At 37.0% G+C, this 20,104-nt stretch overlaps 1 protein-coding gene, 1 long non-coding RNA gene and 1 other non-coding gene across 3 annotated transcripts; 2 read left to right on the forward strand and 1 right to left on the reverse strand.

The window, feature by feature from the left end:
• Window positions 1–1,449: 1,449 nt before the first annotated feature.
• On the reverse strand, window positions 1,450–4,810 carry LOC114260148 (agamous-like MADS-box protein AGL66). The gene is made up of 8 exons (XM_082885698.1): window positions 4,657–4,810; window positions 4,463–4,549; window positions 4,171–4,232; window positions 3,440–3,501; window positions 3,162–3,261; window positions 3,030–3,080; window positions 1,825–1,895; window positions 1,450–1,585 (listed from the first exon to the last, which is right to left on the reverse strand). The coding sequence occupies exons 1-8, from the start codon at window positions 4,808–4,810 to the stop codon at window positions 1,450–1,452; spliced, it is 723 nt and encodes a 240-aa protein (XP_082741824.1).
• Window positions 4,811–4,814: 4 nt separating this feature from the next.
• LOC145797228 (uncharacterized) lies at window positions 4,815–9,194 on the forward strand. The gene is made up of 2 exons (XR_014338498.1): window positions 4,815–5,785; window positions 8,745–9,194. It is a non-coding gene; the product is annotated as an uncharacterized LOC145797228 (long non-coding RNA).
• Window positions 9,195–12,606: 3,412 nt separating this feature from the next.
• TRNAA-AGC (transfer RNA alanine (anticodon AGC)) lies at window positions 12,607–12,679 on the forward strand. Its single transcript has one exon. It is a non-coding gene; the product is annotated as a tRNA-Ala (tRNA).
• The last annotated feature ends 7,425 nt before the right edge of the window (window positions 12,680–20,104 follow it).

Raw genomic sequence — 20,104 nt, forward strand, 5'->3', positions numbered from 1 at the left:
AAAAATTTGACAAATTTTTTTTTTTTAATTTTTAAGTTCGTTATGGATAAATAATAATAAAATTCACTCAATACTGTTTTTTTTTTTTCTGCAATTAAAAAGGGCAAAAACAGACAATCACTTATAAATATGAGGGTAAAACGGGCAATCATGAATTCACTTCTTTTTTCCTATTCATTAATCAGCTTTTATCCCATCTTATCCCATCTCATCCCATTCAAGATATCCCATCCCATTAATCACCTTTTGAAGTTGTTATTTTGGTTTAGTTTTTGATTATTTTCGTATGTTAAATTTTTTGTATTTGAGAAGATAGTTGGATGTTTTTATAGTTGAATGTGATATTTGTGAGAGAAAAAGTGAAATGATTATGGATTCGATATAACATTTTGCCTTATTAGCTATTTTAACTTGTTTTGTCTGTTTGTGAATTGTAACCCAAAAAAAGGCTAATTCAACTTGCCAAACACCCACTTTGTGGTGTTTTGGGAAAAAGTAGATGTTTTAGAAAGTTGGTAAAAAATTGACCTTTTGACTTTTTTAGTCTATTTTATCTTTTTGTAGATAAAAAATGTGAGAGGTAATCTGACTCAAAATAGGTAAAAAGCTAAAAGTTAAGTTTTTTCTTTTTTTTCCCTTCCCAAAATGGTTGCATGTTTCAGGTTCACCAACAACTAGCACTATCTTAATGTTAGTTCAATGAATAACAAACAAACACATAAATCAATAACAGAAATTAATTACAAAACCAAATATATATTTATATAGAAAAATAACTAATCTTATAAAATTTTATCAATTTATATATATTCTGTTTTACAATCAACTTTCTTGTTTGCAGCAAAATTGTAATATTATAGGTTCAGGGTTTGTAGAATCTCACATTTAAGTGACTGACAGAACACAAGCAGCACCAAGCACTTGAAGAAGCCACATATTTTCAGCCTGCTTGTGTGAAGATTTGAAAACAAATATAGAATCTCATATCATTTTCATTTTTCATGCTTTTGAAAACAAATATATAATGAAAGGTTTGAAAACAACCATCATTTTTTATTTTTTGTGTGAAGGCTGTTTTTGAAAATTCGAAATGATTTTTTTATATTCTCTAGAAAGTAGATTGCGTTAGATTCCCCCCCAAAAAAAATAAAAAATATAAACAAAGAATACAGAAAACATAAACAAAAACAATACCAAACAGGCTTCTAAGAAACATCTAGCAGATGACATTCCAAATAACTTTCAGCATTTATATAATGTTATTGAGCATTCAAACAAGAACTACTGAATTAAAAACCATGAGTAACAGAAAACCCTAGCAAAGGAAAGGCATTCTGCTTCTCATCATAAAAACCACAAACTAGTAATTCAAATGAGTTATCAAGTTCCAGTGACCTTAAATCACTGTGAAAATTCTTATTTGAGTTTCTTCAACACAGTATTTGTGAATCACTTGATGTTCAACCTTGGAGCCTGTCCGCCACGTGACAAATTCCAATTCTTTTGCGTTTCCAGGAAATGAAGGCTTAGGTGGGGTCCCGCAGAGTTCCTTTCCTTATGATGATGTTCATCACGCAATGGATTCCTATAAAAATAAAACAAATTAAACTTAATCACAAGCGATGAATTTTTTTGAGAAAATACTTCTTCTTTGTGCATAAAGAAATAAGACCTGAAGTCTCCTGACTTTTGACAGCTTTAGGATACAAAACATTAGAAAGGAGCTTGCACACAGTATAAGTCAACATTTGCACATAATCAATTTGGAAGTCCGAAGTTTGCTCATAATTATGTTGCTCTAATTGAAGGATCAAAGTCTGTTACCTATTTTTGTTTGCATTTGAAGACTCATCAGTGTTTGTTTCTTCATCCACCACAGCAAAAGAAGCAGCTACCTACAAGATTATACATCCATGCAACAGAAGTTTTTGACGGAAAAAGAGTAATTTCAAAATAGATGGAAGAATAAGGAAAAATAATACCAAAAAATATGTATAGCTGAAAAAAATTCAAGATAGATAGCAAAGCTTCTTTATTTGTTATCAAATTGGATTTCCTTTTCCTAGCTGAACCTAAACTGGCATGCAAGGCATTGCCAAGTTCTAAGATCAAAGTTTCATATCGGTGCTTTGTTTTGGTTAGCTTCAAAACAGAAAGTTTTGAAAATGCAAGGAATTGCCAAAAAAATAAAATTAAAAAAAAAATTGGAAATACACTAACATTTGGAAACATAAACTAAAACCTATCTACATGTGTACATTAAGCTCAATAATAGTAACTTGTTGAATAGGTTTAAGATCTATACATCCATTTTACATAAAAGGAACACGTGTAGAACAAGAAATTAAAATGTTAATGCAAACCAAAAGCTAATAAAGTGATGTCAAATAAATCATGTTATCAAACACAATGTATATGATTCTGAAGTTTTGAAAAGATCACTACTGAACTAGGTTTAAAATTTTGGTCATTGGGTCTTGAATCTTGATGTTGGTGGAAAGGGGTGGTGTTCATCAATGAATAATCGTAACAAAACCTAGATTCCAGAAGCAACAAAGAGATGCAGCAAAAAACTAAAATATTTAAATATGTAATAATGAATAAATGAAAGTAATAATGGAAATCCTAGCTCCAAGCCTCCAATGGATTCAACATTTTCCTTTTTAACTTCACATCTCTCTGGCTCTCAATCAAATTCTACATGATTTCTTTCTTCTTGAATTTACATTTCTTGTTTGAAAAAAAAAAAAAAAAAAAAAAAAACCTCAAGAAAATAGAAACAAACTTTTGTCCAAGTTTTCTAATAAGAGTTTACACAAAATAATGTTTTAGTATGTTTCGGTGCATTTGGTATGTTCCAACATGTTTTGGTGGAAACATTTAGAATTTCATTTTTTAACTTTGTGTTTTGTATTGGCTTCCTAGAAAACAGAAATGTTTCTGCCATTTCGATAGAAATTAATCAAATGTTGTTCCTCGGTTGAATTGAATTTTCACATTTTCTTGCTCTCTAATATCCTCATGTTTACCTCCTTATTGTCATTTGATTGCTGCACAATCCGGTTACCCACAAACTTGGCCTGCTAATCAGAAGATGAAAAAAGTTAGTGACTCCTGACAAGTAAAAAGCACAAGATTTTTTGGGGGCATGTTAGACTCACTTTGGACTGTTCTATACATTGAATTGCATTCTCAAGGGATTGTTGGTACACTCCAGCTTCAAAAAGTGAGGTAATCTTCTCCACATTTGGCTCGTAATACCTGTTAGAAAAAAGGAAAGAAAAAAAAAAGTTAAGTAGAAGAAAGAAGAGTAAACAGATGAAATCACATCTACCTTTAAATTGTTATGAATTAAAGAACTTATTAGCAAGTATAGTTTTACACATACAAGTTTGTACTAATAGACTACGAGGAAATGATATGGATAAGAAACATTGACCTCATCTTTTCCTGTGCCTCAAGTAGCTGCCGATTGAGTTTGTAAAGTGTCTCCTCAAGTTCCTAGTTGAAGCCATACATAGATCAAATACTTAGTCAGTCAGTAATAAGCTCACTTAGAAGGCTGGCTTGGGGTTGGGGGAGGAGAGGTATGAGATTGTCAGCAGTGTTTTCAAACGTGGACCGAATTGAATTGGATGATTAAACCATTTCGACTTCAAACAACTTATCCAGGGTTTTGGTAGTGCCACTTCTGAGCAAGTCTAACATGGTTATTTGGTTATGTAATCAATTCATTCAACTAATCTATGATTTCTACATTTTTTGAAGTTAAGAAAATCGTTTTTTATAATCTTAAAATAAAATTCATCAAACTTTCTGATTGAGTTGAGTGGTTGAACCATTCAACTTGTAAATCAGCAAGCTTTCTGATCTGAGCTCCAGTCCAGTTTTGAAAACGTGGTTGCAAAGGGCTAACTAAACAAATGGATCTTGTCTTACCTCAATTCTGTTCTTGTCATCCAATCACCAGCAAGTGAATTGTTTATATGAACAAAGATGAAAAAGTTCACATCAGAAGAAAGTTTACGTAAATATGTAAAAACAAATATTTGTGACGATCCATCTTCCTACTTATCATTTTATATATATATATATATATATATCTAGAGAGAGAGAGAGAGAGAGGGGGGGGGGGGGGAAGGAGGGAGGGACGGAGGGAGGGAGACGCACTTTTCTATCTTTTCCAGCATTTCTGCTTCTTGCTTCAACTGCTTGAGCCTTTGGGATAAATACTGCAATTATAAAATTAATGTGCGATTTACACGCATGGGCAAGCACACACACACACACACACACACACACACACACGGAGTTCAAATTACCTCTTCATTCCAAATAGGTCTGCATGCTCGGACAAATATCGAGGATTGAAAAATGAAAGAGTGAAACATAACTCAAGTAAGCACACAACTTGAGAAATATCTAAATCAACAGAAAAAATAGAGACAGTAACAGAACATACCCCCCTTTCGATCCATCACGTCGGTTAATAAAACGTAGGAAGACATCCTCAACCCTGTCAAAGTTGGAAAAACTGTAAGAAGATGTACTGAAGAAAATAAAAAAAAAAAAAAAAAAAAAAACAAAATGGGTAAGTGTAAAATGAGTATCTTTTACAGATCAACCTTCCATTGCTTGCGAAGCTAGTCAATTTACCAGAAGGAGAAAATATTATAACACCAACATCTGTGTCACATAACACTGACAGTTCATTGGCCTTCTTGATAATTCCATCTCTGCGCTTCAAATATATTGCTTGACGAGAGGTTGGATTGTCAATTTTCCTCACTGAAAACTTGGTACGACCCATGGGCATCATAAATGGGGAAATGGGAAGAAAGGGAACAAATAAGAGGTTTTTGCTTGTTACTATTGAAAGAAAATATATTGAATTTATAGGAGAGTCATCAATGCATCATCTTCTTTAACCACACATAGAAGGAACATCATTATATTGAATTTCCACATGTCCAAAATTCCTGAGTGTCATCACTGGAAGATTTGCATAAGAAAATCTATTCATATCTGTAGATAGTTAATGCAAATCCTAAAGCAGAAACCTAATAGTTATGTATAATATCTGGCACATTAAATGCTTAGCAGAAATCTAAAAGTTATGTGCCTCGGTATGTATGATGGTGGAGAATAGACTATGGGAACTCAAAAAAAATGTTTGTGAGGGTATCATAGTCATTTGATCAAACAATTTGGTGGTTTTCATAGCATACTTTTCTATGAACTTTTGACATCCTGTCATTGGATTCTTCTACGCATTCCTGCCAGGTGGATAATACGAGCTGCATTATTCAGAAAAAGAGAAACTAAAAAAGACGTCACATCCTCTCTTCTCAACACTTGTCGGGTCATAGATGAAGACCACTTGATGCAGAACATGCCAGGATATCTTTTCAAATGTAGTCACTAAAATACCCCTGAATTTCTTAATAACTATTATGTCATCTTTCTGTCCAGCCACCATGCAGTTCGCATTAAAGCCTTAAAGACGGAGAAGGGGAGGAGCAGTTATTGACGTAATTATTGTCTTTATTGCCCGTTGTTCCTGTTGAGCACTCTCTTTTCTTTGTCCAATTCCGTTTTACCAAACAAGACCGACTTCTTACCAACCCGCGAAGGGTTGAGAGGCTGAATCAGATACGAAGAATGAATCTATATCTGTGCACGAAAGCTGCTGGCCAACAGCCACTAAACTCTTCAACGCAATACAGTGGTGGTTGGTTCCAATTCAATAAAGGCAGAATGCCTGGTCGAAGGTCCAGTACAGTAGGTATTGTTAAAATCCACCTACTCTCCACCTGCTTCACCCACTTAAACCTACTCCACTAAACCTAACCCACTACACCACTACCACCTCACCTACTCCACTAAACCTAACCCACTACACCACTACCACCTCCACTTCACCTACTCCTTACCTACTACACACTCACCCTCTTCTATATATAGGAATCATGAATCATTGTAATAGATATCAATATAAATCAATCAATAATACAATTTATTCTCTTTCTCTCTCTATCAATATCTCTTACATGGTATCAGAGCAGGTTTAAGAACCTAATATTTTTCTTGACCGGCGGGCGGCAACTTCGCCTTGGCCGCCCGCCGGACCTCAACCTATTCCGCTTATTTTCTACACATACCTTCCCATCACTGCCTAAATCCTCTCTCTTGAGGCCAATGTGAATTCAAAAGATGTACCTTCTACTAGCTCAGAATGTGCTGCTCCAAGATCTGGTTGCGGGAATGATAATCCAGAGGTTGCCACAGCTGTTCCACTTGGATTAGGGCTGGGAGCTTTTCAACCTAAGAGACGAAGTATGCAACCAAGATCACTGAGCAAGGGTAGTGATGCAACTTCTAGTGCTCCTAGTCAAAATCAACAAACAAGAACGAATGGCCAGCAGATTTTGCAATCTCCTGCCAACATGAGGAATACAAATTCCACATCATCAGGACAGCTGCCTCCTGCCCTTGGGCGTATCATGGAAAGTGTCCAAATGGGAGGGCAAGGTGCTGATGGTCAGTTTGATGCAGCAAGTGTTATGTCTCAGGTTCTTCATAGTCCTGCTCTAAATGGTCTATTGGCAGGGGTTTCAGAGCAGACTGGCGTTGGTTCTTCTGATGCCTTGAGGAGCAATTTACTCAAAGTCCTGCTATGAGGAATACAGTAAATCAAATGGCTCAACAGTTTGATAACCAAGACCTTGGAAACATGCTTTCAGGGTTTGGTAGAGGCCAAGGTGGTGGCATTGATCTGACAAGTATGGTTCAATCCATGATACCCATATTATTATTATTATTATTATTATTATTTGCACAAAAAAAAAAATAAAAATAAAATAATAATAATCATTCCAGTTGATTTTTCTGCATTACCACACCTACCATTCGAGTTTTCCAAACACACTTGCTTTATTCATTTCAGGGATCAACCCCGATCACAATTTTACACCAAAAAAAAAAAAAAAAAAAAAAAAAAAAAAAAAAAAAAAAAAAACAAACAACACATCCACAGGCGGGATTTTTTTCTTATCTACTCTGCCGCCGGTCTCTTCTTCTTGCCTCCGTCCTGGGCGGCCCTTGCCGGTGTTGCCTCCGTGTTTCCCACTCCACTGGGCATGATCACTACTCCCTGCTCCTCCACTGCAGCATATGGCGGCCCTCCAAATCGGAACATAACGGTGGCCTTCCGCTTCAGCTCCTTGTTTTCTGCCTTTAGCACACTTATCTCTGCTCGCGCATCCTTATACATGCGTTGGAGCAGAGCCAGCTGGGAGTTTAACTGTTGCACCTCATTTGTCCTGCTCTGCAGCCGGTGCGACAAGTTTGTGACCGCCGTCATGGTTTCCACACATGACTTCAGAGTATACTGATTGGCCTCAATATCAGTTTGCACCGCCATTTTTTGCTCCACCGACCGCATCGGAAAGTTCAAAGGAGCAAACCCAGCAGTGTTTGGTTGGGGTTCACTGGCCACCGCACCAGTTATTTCTCTTGTGGACTCATTCAGTTCTGGAAAGAGCGTAAGTAGCCCACGGGAAGAGGAGGCCATGTTCTGGTTAGCTGGACGGGAAGAAGAGGCCATGTTATGGGTTGCAGAGTGTTTCAGAGAAGGGTTGGTTACAGAGTGTTTCAGACTGCAAAGGTTCAGAGGTTTCAGACTGGTTTGTTATGCTTCCCAACCTCAGCCTCCGCTTCGATTTATAAAGACCCTGACGAAGCGGCAGACACGCGCATCATGCGCCGCTCGACGCTCGCCGACAATATGGGCGCGCCTTTTGATGGCACGTTTTTTGATGGCACGCCTTTTGATGGCACGCCTTTTGATGAATTGGGCACGCCTTTTGATGGCACGCCTTTTGAAAGATTGGGCACACCTTTTGAGGGTGCGACTTTTTAAGGGTCCGACAAGACTCTGTAAACTGTCCCGACATTGATTCCGGTTAGCTCCATCAAGGGTCCGACAAGACTCTGTAAACTGTCCCGACATTGATTCCGGTTAGCTCCTTTATGGGTCCGACAAGACTCTGTAAACTGTCCCGACATAGATTCCGGTTAGTTTCTACAAGGGTCCGACAAGACTCCGTAAACTGTCTTCTACAACGGTCCGACATGACCCCATAAACTGTCTTCTACAACGGTCCGACATGACCCCATAAACTGTCTTCTACAACGGTCCGACATGACCCCATAAACTGTCTTCTACATCGGTCTGACACCGCCATCCAGTGTCCTCTACACCGTTATGACACCACCATACAGTGTCCTCTACATGGTTATGACACCCCCATACAGTGTCCTCTACAATGTTATGACACCACCATCCAGTGTCTTCACCAATGGTCTGACACGACCATACAGTGTCTCTTATCCTCTTTTATTTTTATGTATTTTCTTATTTTGTTACTCTCTCCAAACTCAAGTTGGTTAGTTCCTATCCCCCTTGAGTTTGCGGGGGGCTGTTAAAATCCACCTACTCTCCACCTACTTCACCCACTTAAACCTACTCCACTAAACCTAACCCACTACACCACTACCACCTCACCTACTCCACTAAACCTAACCCACTACACCACTACCACCTCCACTTCACCTACTCCTTACCTACTACACACTCACCCTCTTCTATATATAGGAATCATGAATCATTGTAATAGATATCAATATAAATCAATCAATAATACAATTTATTCTCTTTCTCTCTCTATCAATATCTCTTACAGGTATATTAAACAAAAAGAAACAAAGCACTACAAAAGGTGCGAACCTGTTGATGTAGTATGCAATAGAGAAAGAAAACATAGAAGAAGAGAGAAGAGGGCCACAACCCTAACACACGGCCACAACCTAAAATACTCTCAATTTCATTATTCAAAGTTTTCTAATACAACTTCAAAGCATCTTGTTTGTAGGCTACTAACCCTAATCAAAATAAGAAACAAAATCTTGATAATAAAAATAAATAAAATCCCTAAAAATAAGAAACTAAATATTACGAAGATCCTAACTAAACTATAAATAAATAGATAAATAAAATATTAAAGACATAAATAAAATTATAAAATTGTAAACAAAGTCTCCACGAGCATCTGTAAATGTTCCGCATACCTGTACACACAATTTATACAAAAAATAAAAAGTATCCCTCCCATATATCTTCAAGGATATGGTAATTAAATTAAAAAACTTATGTCCTAATTTTATTTTTACTTTTATTTTATAAAATTCTGTGGGTATTATGCTAGTTATCTTTTAACAAAGTCTCCATGAGCCATAAAAACAATGATAGCTTAGAGAGATAATACAGAGTCACTGATAGCTCTTGAGTGCTAAATTTGTACTCCTAGACTGCAGTTGTAGGACTCCAACAGCAAATATGTCCTGCATGAACCTAGGTCATTGGTTTGTATACACATCCAATGATATTTATAACTCATGATTTGAAACCGAGCTGAATCTATTTTTTTACTCTAGTAATTTATTTATTTTTCACAGCACAAATTGATTATTGAGCGCTGTTTCTCAGCTGCTTGCCACAAGTCCAAAACAACGGCTCTTGCTGGATCCCCTATACTCTTAATTCTATTCAAAGTAGGACGTGAAATAAATAACATGTATTTCTATATATTTAACTCTGCCCTAGTTGGAACTTAAGTAAATAACAAATTTTGAATCATATTCATTTTAAGAGAAAATACTAGTTCTTTTGTTTGAAAAATTATGGCTGCTTTTACATTCTTAACCATTAAAATATGATGTGCAGAATAAAGAACACAACATTGTACAGTGCAAGTTTTTCAATCCTAAAATACTTGAATAAAAAAAAGTCACCCTTGTAAGAACAAATTCTTGCTTGCAATCAATTAAGAGTGAAAAACATGTCAATATTGTTCAACAAGCATTTTAATTGAACATCTGTCCAAAATACCTGGACCTAACAAAATACACCATCTGTGCAGAATGTGTCATAATAGAGGTAAAGTTTTTCAAATTAATAATTTTCCAAAGTACCAGAATCTAATAACAATTACATATTGAAGAAGAAATGGCATCCATAAAATGCTAAAATTGACTGGCACTCCTCAATATCTTTCCAATCCAGTAGCCAGTAGCCAGTAGCCAGTAGCAGTTTTTTAACTTCTCTAAAAGTAAGGTCATTCTTTTTCTTCCTGTTATATCTACAACAGCAGGAAGCAATGGTTTCAACCCATCTCAAGCATAGCATTAGTTCTCCTTTTAGCATGTTTCTCTTGTTTGAACAATGGGAAGCAAAAGGGAACAGTGAGATTCTCAATCCAACCATGTGAAGGGATTTCGTTTCAATGGATGATGGTTAGCATGGTTCAGCATCGCAGACGGTTGCTTAAATCCGGATTTAAGTGGCTTCTCAATGAAATCCATGATATATAGTATTTTATGGAATTTCATGTTCTTAATGATCGTTGCTTGATATAGTTTTTTTTAATTTATTTTTTTATCAGAATTTTATGCCATCATGCAATCAAATAAAATGGCTCTCACATAGGAGTCAACTATGAAAACTCGAAATAATGTGTTGGAAATATTGCAAGAATTTCTGATAGAATAAACACTGTAACGATAATAATAATTAACCAAAAACAACAAAATAAAATATTAAACAAAATAAAATATTAATAGGAAAAGGTTACAGTAGCATGTAAAGTGGTTGAAGCACACAAAACCACGCTCTCCTTAGTAACAATACACCCCCTTTTTTACTGGGTTGACTGGTGTTCCTTTCCCAAGATACAACAACTTTCAAGTCTGCTTTTGTGCAGCAAAGTGTAACTCACAAACCAAGAGTTGCCCAACACTCAAATACGTATAAAATATAGACTCCCATAAAAACAAAGAGCAAAGCAAGCAACCACAGTAGAGATAAAGAGGTTTTGTATTTAGTGGAACTCATGGATTCAGAAGCCGATACAATATATATATATATAAGAGTTTTGAATCCAAGAATAAAAATGTTAACTAAATATATATATATATAATATGTCCAAATAGTTAGAGAAATAATAAGAATATGGGATGGTGGATCTCAACCGAATCCACTCCCAACATTCTCTCACCCAACATTTATCTGATGATAAGTCTAAGAGATAGACTTTAACCACACATGGGTTATAATGAATATATCAAAGACCAATAAAAACAAACCAAATATAAAAATAAATTTTAAATTAGGAACAACATAATACTACTTAGACCTGATCATACGGTAGGCTAAGGCTGTGGAAAGGTTCTAGTACAGGTCAAGGGTTTAAAAGGGTGAAAGAGAGGTGCTCAGATTTTTAGATGGAAAGCGTTTAAAATTAGCTTGATTTATAAGGTAATAAGGTTGTCAGAATTGCAAAAAAACTAGTTGCTGAAATTTGTGAGCAACAATTAGTGATCGCAATTTAAAGGCCAAATGTAAGGTTTTGGTAATGAAATGAAGGCGGCTATTAGGGTCTGTGAACCATGACTTGTCGATAACCATTTTGCAATTTTGTGGAAGAAGAAGAGAATCTAATTGCTTTGTCCTCAAGACAATTACGCAACACCACACAACAGATTCTCAAATTCTTATAAAATCCACACAATTAAAAGAAGTGCAGAGACATTCATAAGCTGCTGTTCTTTTGTCTTAGAGCATTTTAATTCATCTCTGGCTCGTACTACAACACATGAAGGAGTTTAAGCACAACAAGCAACTATCAAGCTATCAAGACCATCCTTCCTTACAAGGTTAAAATCATTAGTGACAGAACACTTGAAACTGAAAGTTAGTAGGGAAGGATAGTGAAAGTTGTTCAGCATGGTGGACAGTGATTCAGGACTGTGTTGTATTGGGTCAACTTTGTAACACAAAATTCGACAAACTTTAGGTTGAATCTTTGGAACTTTATGATTCTGGTTCCGGGCGTTTCCACAGCATATTTCTTTAGAAGTAAGATTTGACTGACTAGCTATTCTTAAGCCAAGAATTGACACTCATGTATAATGGCATTGCTCCAGGACTCAGTCATGATGCATATACCCACAAACCCAATAATCTCCCAACCCAAATCTTACAAACCCACACTGCTCTAAACACGTATAAGTGACAAACCAACAAATGAGAGAACATGACGTACACAATATTCAATGATCAATAAAAACATTCAAAAAATTCACATTATTTTTATATCTGCAAATAGTACTGGAGGGTCGAAAATCTTTTGATACATCCAAAATTAATGAAAAATTGGTCATCCTTGTTCAAAGCAATGCAATGTTTTGCTATGGAGATTCTTATTCGCGAAATTTATAATTCAAATTCTGGGGAAGCGAATTCATGATGATATACACAAACTTGTGAACAATTATAAACCCACGTGGGAAGTAGAATTACCAGCAAAAGATGAGGCTGTCGTGGGAAGAAGACTACTTTCAGAAACAAGTGGGTTGGTCGCCGTTGGAGATTGGTCTCCCCCACAATTGCGTTCCGTGAAAATTGAGTTCAGTCGGGCATTTCATCGAACACTTTGGGTTGGGGTTGTATTGGATTATTTAGATATAATTGGAGCATGTAGGCCGTAAGGGGATGTAGCTCAGATGGTAGAGCGCTCGCTTAGCATGCGAGAGGTACGGGGATCGATACCCCGCATCTCCATACATTTTTTGTCCTTTCGGAAAGGGATTGATGCGGATAGACGATTGGCTTTGTTTGTTTGTATTTTTAAATTAATTCAAATTACACTTTGAAAATTCGTTTGGCATCTCGTACTTTAGTTCTTCGGTTGTAACGTGTCTAAATTCTTCATCTATTATGTGTAAATGATTTCAGACGAGTTGAAATCAGTTCTCAAATCTTTTTGTTTAAATTTGTAGCCGACTATTTTTTTTTTGTTTCAGATGTTTTCTGATTTTCCTGAACTGTTTCAACCTTTTGCCCACTAATCTGGTAAATTAATCTTCATCTGTTATGTATAAATGATTTAGAGAAGTTGAAATCAGTTCCCAAATGATTTCTGAGAATTTGTAGACGAGTTTTTTTCATTTCAGATTTGTTGGTATTTAAAACTGTGAACTGTTGAATCTTTGCACGAAGAGATACCTGGGACACCCAGCCGGTCGTCCCCCGGGTCATCCGGCCGGTCGACTTACCGGTCATCCCCTATGGCCAGCTTGCTCTGCTTTGAATTGTTTGAACCTAGAACTATTTGAACCTTTGCACTGTTTGAACCTTTGCACAAAGAGAACCCGTACTTGAAAAAAAATTGATAATGTTTTGTAAGATTTACGTTATGATTTATATTTTAAAATATTAAACTTAGTGTATTTATGTTAATTTTTATTAATATGTATTCTCAAAAGTTGTTGACTTTAACAAAATTTTAGAAAAAAATTAAAAACGTATTTTATAAGATGTTTGTACAGGCGTAAAAAATGAATTGATAGAAAAATTAATTAACACAAAATAATTGACATAGGTTTATTTTAAAATGAAAAAATTATTTGGGAAAAAAATTATTCAAAAAATTACTAAAAAAAATTAATTGACAAAAAAAATCAATTTTTAATTTCAGTATTTTAAAAATAGTTTGGTTATTATTGTTGATAAAAAATATGGATATCGATAAATGAGTTGTGTGTTTGATTATAAATTATTGGTTGAATTAAGTTTTGAAAACTATTTTCAAAACACATCACCAAACAAATTTTCACCTTTCACATGTCACATCAAATTTTTAAAACTTAATTCAAAATACATTTTCAAAACACAATTCAACACTCTATTTAAAAACCATAACCAAACAAATTTTCTACACTCAAATCATAATTCTACAACTTATAAATTCAAAATATAACTCATACTCTCAAATTACATTTACAAAACACAACCAAACGCAGGCTTAATTTTTCTTTCTTCTAATTTGTACAAAATAAAATATTTTAATTAAGGGCAGCATAATTAGCTTTTTTTTTTTTGGGGGGGGGGGGGGGCTTTTCGTTTGCCACTTTAATAAAGAACAAAACCAATCTCAAACTCTACATTTGGTAAAATTTTACAATTTTTTTTATTTTTATTTTTATTGATAAAAATTACTAATGAAAAGTGATAGTTAAATGTAAGGTCTCGTTTGATAAGTAATTTTTTAAGTCAAAAAATTAAAAAGTTATTAAAAAAATTAAAAAGTCAATAACTTATACTAAAAAATTAAAGATTTCTTTTTCTCTCTACATTTTGTACATCTTTTCATAAAAAATTTAAAAATTAATCAAAACATATTAGTTATTTTTATACCATATTTTAATCAAAAAAAATTACTAAAAAAAGTATTTCCAACCCAGGCGTATTTGTTGATAGGAGTCGAGATTGATGATTACAGACGTGCCAAAGGCTTTGTATGGTCTTTGTCTCTGACAGTAGAAGGGTGGTCAAGGAGTGGAAAGGGAAGAAACATATAAAAAATATTTTAAATCCATTTAATATCAACTCAATAGATTAAAAATCCGGTTCCGCTACCTCGAAACTTCCAAGCTTGAAATTGGTCAGAGTTCAAAATGATACCGTTTTGAATTTTTTTTTTTTATAATTGGCAAAAGTAGAAGAAGAAATAAGAGAGGAGAGGACAAAAGAGAGAGAGAGAGAATCATCCATCAACAACCAAAAATCAAACCCACATCACAATAACCACAACAACACATATTTATTACCAAACACAGATTTTCAAAATCAAAAAAAAAAAAAAAAAGCAAACACAAATCTACCACAATAACACACAACACCATCATCATCAAATACAGATTTTCAAAATCAAAAAAAAAAACCAAACACAGATCTACATCGTCGCCCATCGTCGCACCGTCACCCATCACCATCGTTCGTCCTCTGTCGTCCGTCATCGTTCGTCCTTCGTCCACCGTCTCGTTGTCGTTCGTACTCCTTCAAGAGACAGATCAGAAATTCTTAAGAGAGATATATCGAATGAGAGGGATGAGGTGAGAGACGCAAGAGTGAATGAGAGGGATGAGGTGAGAGAAGAGGGTGAAAGAAGAGAGTGAGAGTGCTGAGAGAGGACTTTCGAGCCAGTCGAGCCTAATATATTTGAGTTACGAATCATTTTCCTTAAAAATCAAATTTCAACATATTTTTGAACTTATTAAAACTTCAATAATATTTGAATCAACTCGCTTACCATCTTACTCATTAATAACACATTATGGCCTATTATCAGATTTATAATAGGCATTTTTTAATATGAAGAGACATATAATTTTTGCGCTAATTAATATACAGAAGAACTAGTTCAAGCCTTTGTTTGGGATAATTTTTTAACCTGATTTTTTTAGTTATTTTAGCTTTGTTTAAAAAGTTGTGTTTAGAATGATAATTGATTTTTCTTTAAAGTTGATTTGATGATTATAAGAGAAAAAATAAAATAATTATAATTTAGATATAATATTTTGTTTTATTGACTAAAATAGTTAGTTTTTTTTTTATTGACTAATTTAGCCTCAATTCACATCCCAAAGTTTAGTTTGTATTATATTTTTTTTATTGTTTCTATACGGGCACGAAATATTCTTCCCGTATAATCCTATTGATCAAGCCTGCGCTCCTCCGTACGTCGTCGCTTTACTCCTTGAAAACACAAACGTGAGCTAGCCGGCGGGTGTGTGCCGGATACCTCTCCGATGCCTAAGTCAGCAAAATAGACAAAGACAAAAAGCTCTGTATATTCGAGAATCAAAGTTGTGTGTTACCTCTCCAAAGGTGATGTTGTGAGCTTTTATAGGTTTCGCGTGGCATAATCCTAGTAGGACTCTTACTCCTCCATGTAGAGTCCTTCTTGGATTCATACTCCTGAAAAATAATGTTTATCCTTCAATATCCCCCTCACTGCTTAAACCAAGTGATATGGTTTTTCCATGGTCGGACTCCAATATGACTGAGGTAAGCATAGCTATGCTAAGCCGCAGACTAGACTGGGATAACTCTACCTCGGTTCCTCCTGTACAAACCACAGCATGATTGGACCGAGCTAACAATTAGCATGGTTTTGACCGATCTAATACCACTGCGCCATGACCGGTATAACTTTTTAGTATAGTGACCGAGCTAATCATAGCTCTTTGGGACCGGAATAACTTCAAGCCTCATCTGGACCGGAATAACTTCATAGCCATTTTACTCAGTCCTTCATACTATAGCCCATAACGGCCCATTGCCCAGCTCGGCCCAATTTTCTTATAAATTACCCTCTCAATTGCCTATTAATTCCATCTGCGTAGCATGATTGAGATTATCTGTTTATCGGCTGAGCTAACAATTTTAGCTTGACGACCGAGCTAAATCCTTAAGCTTTTCCAGTTAAGCTAAAACTCTTCAACTTTTTCAACCGAACTAAATCCACACCGGGCTACACCTGTTCGGTCAAAATGTCTTTTCAATCACAGCAACTGAATCGCTTCTTATCCCAATGGACACGTAACAGACTCTTATTGGCCCAGCACAGCTGTCACACCGTTCTTCGTACCTCACAACTTTTGAACAGTTCCCGCCTCTGGTCCTTGTATCAAAACAAAACTCTTTATATTTTGAATCACTCACCACACTATTCATTTCCTCATCTCTTTCTCTCGTTCTTGAGCTTCTTCAACCCTGAACTTGCTGAGTTCGTGTTCTTCATTGCCGTTGCTTCCATCTCTGATTTCGTCCTCTTGACCTGGTAAGTTTACTCAAATCAGCCTTGTTTTTGTTGTTTTCGCATTTGCTTTTACAATACATATATTTTGTGTGTTTTTTCAAAACACATACCTTTCTTTCGTGGAATAGAACCTCTGGCTTTTCACGAATAAACTGAAACACTGATTTTGATCCAAAATCACTGTATAACTGAGCTAAAAAGTCGTTTGTAGTTGATGTCACTCTAGCCAGGCCATTCAACCGAACTAACACTTCATGTTATAACAATAGTTTCAACAAGTCAAACCACCTTTTGTTTTAACTCAATCGAGCTAGCCAACCGCACTAAGTTTGTGTAATAGTGCGTCTGTTAGTCTCAACCACGGCCGAGCTATAACTTGGGGCTAACCCAACTTTCGTAGTTAAAACCGAACTAAGAGCGCTGCCCCTAGAGGTTCAACCGGGCGAACACTGACCTTTGCACAAAACCCTTGCTTAAAACCGGGCTAAGACACGTAGCATTTCACATAGCCGAGCTAAGATTTGATATGCCTTTATTTCTCTTTAGCACGGTCCAACGGTCTGTGCTTAACACCTTTGTTTTTTCACTTTGCAGATTTTAGGTTGCCCAGGCACTCCTTTGAGCGCTCAACCGAGCTACTCAGCCAACTTCTACGACTGAGCTTAATCACAAGTATAATCTATTCATAACTTAAGAAAAAATGGGAAAATATAGGTTTTTAGTAGAAATACCTGGTGGCCTGGCCGAATTTCGAAGGGAGTATAACATTCCTGACGACGTCCATCTCACCTTAGCCGAACAAGATATCATACCTTGGTGGTTTTGTTTCCTTCACCCTCCTTTCCATTGTAGAAACCGGCCTAAGATTCCCTGTACAGCCCTTACTTTGTGAATTTCTTAGGCAAACTAGGATATGCCCAACTCAGCTTTCCACAAACTCATACCGCATAATAAATGGTATAGCCAAGCTAAACCGCCGTGCTGGTATTAACCTCGGCTTAGCCGAACTCTTTCACCAATATTCTATAGGCTCAAAAGAAGACGGGTGGGTTTATTATTTAAGAATATGACGCCGACGTGAGAAAATAATCCAAGATACCCCAGATAAAGATTTAAACGACGATGATTTTTTCTAGGTTTCTGGGAACTTCGAAGACCAAGAAGCCCAGATTCCTGGTGACCGAATAACTGGAATAAGCTGGTATAATTACCTCGGCTCTATTGCATGCCTCTTTTTATTTCGGTTTCCTGTTCCTGAACCGAACTGACAGTTGTCTTCTTTATGCAGACTCAACCTACCTCAAGTCACTGTACAGTTACCCTAACCTAAACACACTTCGCGCCGCACTACGGTATCCTGAAAGAAGTTGGGCCAAGCTGCTCAATTTTGAACCGACATACAGATACAGCAGTCGACGAAAAGCCAGAGTAACAGACTTTTGTTGGAGGCATCGCCTGAACCGGATCCAACCTTGCTACAAATTAACTTGGTCCGTACTACTGCTGAACAAGAGATGGCGAAGAGGAACAGAGTGAGGTTTTTCCTAACCGAAACACACCCAACCGAAGTACCACCAACCACCCAGACTCAAGAGACCGTGGTGGCTCTTCCATCTCAACGACCCTCCTCATCTCGCCCCAGCAAGCGTGCCCGGACTACCCAAACCGAGCAACGCCTTGTTGATGAAGATGAAACCACTCTTCTATCGAGCCCTCCACCGAGCCCTCAGCCGGAGCGTTTTGACCGGGCTAGCTCCTCCAAGTGGGCTCCAAAAATGTCTTTCCAAAATCGCGCTATCCGTGATACTGACTCAGTGGTGGCTGATAAAGACCATATGCTAGCCTTCAATCTGGCTAAGAGTGTATGTCTGCCCCCTGCTATGGAGCATCACAACCAATTGACCGAGCTCAAGGCCATCCGGTCTGCAACGAAATCAATGATCCTGGTAAGCAGCCCCTCTGATCTCTCTAATTTTTCCAACTTTTCGCTCAGTTTTGTCATTAGTTTCTTTTCATTCTTCTTCAGGCCATGCAAAAGAGTCAAATTGCCCAGAAGCGTGTGTTGGAGCTCTGAAAAACAGCAAGGCAAGCCATGGCCGAAGTAACAGAAAAAATTGCTGAGCTGGAATAAGCCAGGCAGCAAATAGCCGAGCTAAAATCTGAGAACGGTCATTTGGCCGGACTTGTCAGCTCGGCTGAAGCAGAAAAACAAAAGGCTGCAACCGTTATCAAAGATAAATATCTGCGCGAACTTGCAAAACTTGAGGGCAAGAAAAACGCCGAGATAGAGCAGCTGAAGAAGGATGCTGATGACGCCGAGCTCCGGGGTTTCAAGGAGGGGGAAGCGACTTACATTAAACAATGTGAAGCTGCCAAGGATCTTTTCTTCAGTGCGGTTGAAGAGCGGCTGTAGAGCAGCTCGGTCACGGTCCAGAGACCGAGGTCTTCAACGCTTTAGCATACTTCATTTCGAGCTCTATGACGGAATATGTTGCTGCCCTTCAGCAACAATTTCTTGAAGATTCAGATGATGATGAAGACACCGTGCCCAAAGATAATTCGGTTAGAGCCAATGGTGGAAGACCTGACCAACGAGCTGCCTACTGAAACCGTTCTTCCAACCGAGACCTGTAGCACGTCCACGAGGGACTCGCTACAGTTCAGACTCGATTTGTGTCGCGGTTCTTAATCTTGAACCAAAGAGTCCAAATCTGGCAAATCGTTTTGAGAAAACAGATTTTTAGAAAAGAAGTGCCAAACATGGACTGCTTTGCCAGATACAGAGTCGCCACCTAAATATTTTATTTTTGAGGGAATTTAGGAAACCCTGACTCGGTACCAAAGGCCACGTGTCCGTCATCACCAGAGTTGCCTCGGCTCGGGAGCTTGGGTACGATTGGGGAAGGTCAGTTATGAGCACCCCCTCTCGCCCGATCCGAAGATCGGCCTCTACTAACCGTGATATCCATTTTTGAAAACTTTATGTGTTCTTATCCCGATTATTAGCCTAGAATTACTACGTTATGCGCACGGCAAACAAGTATAGACTAGATTGCCTAATTTGGAAATAAGCATTGCATATCCGTTTTGTCTTGAAAAAAAACACTTTGGAATTTGCTACTCGCAAGTAGGCTAAAATACGGATTTCAACAAGTTTTTCCAACTCAAACAATCCAACCTTCACCCACAGGCATTCAAGCAGTTTATATCACATAAGCAGCTAGCCTCATGGTAATCATGCTATCATGGCAACACTCACACGCATGCAAGGATGCTAAAGCATAAATACTTACATCGTACTCCGTGCCAAAACAAAAACTAGTTAGTAATCGCATGCATGATCCTAGTTCATGTTAAAAATGGCTAGTGCAACACATGCAAAG

The sequence above is a fragment of the Camellia sinensis genome, chromosome 8, assembly GCF_055761805.1.
Source record: "Camellia sinensis isolate YWXY chromosome 8, ASM5576180v1, whole genome shotgun sequence".
Classification (NCBI taxonomy): domain Eukaryota; kingdom Viridiplantae; phylum Streptophyta; class Magnoliopsida; order Ericales; family Theaceae; genus Camellia; species Camellia sinensis.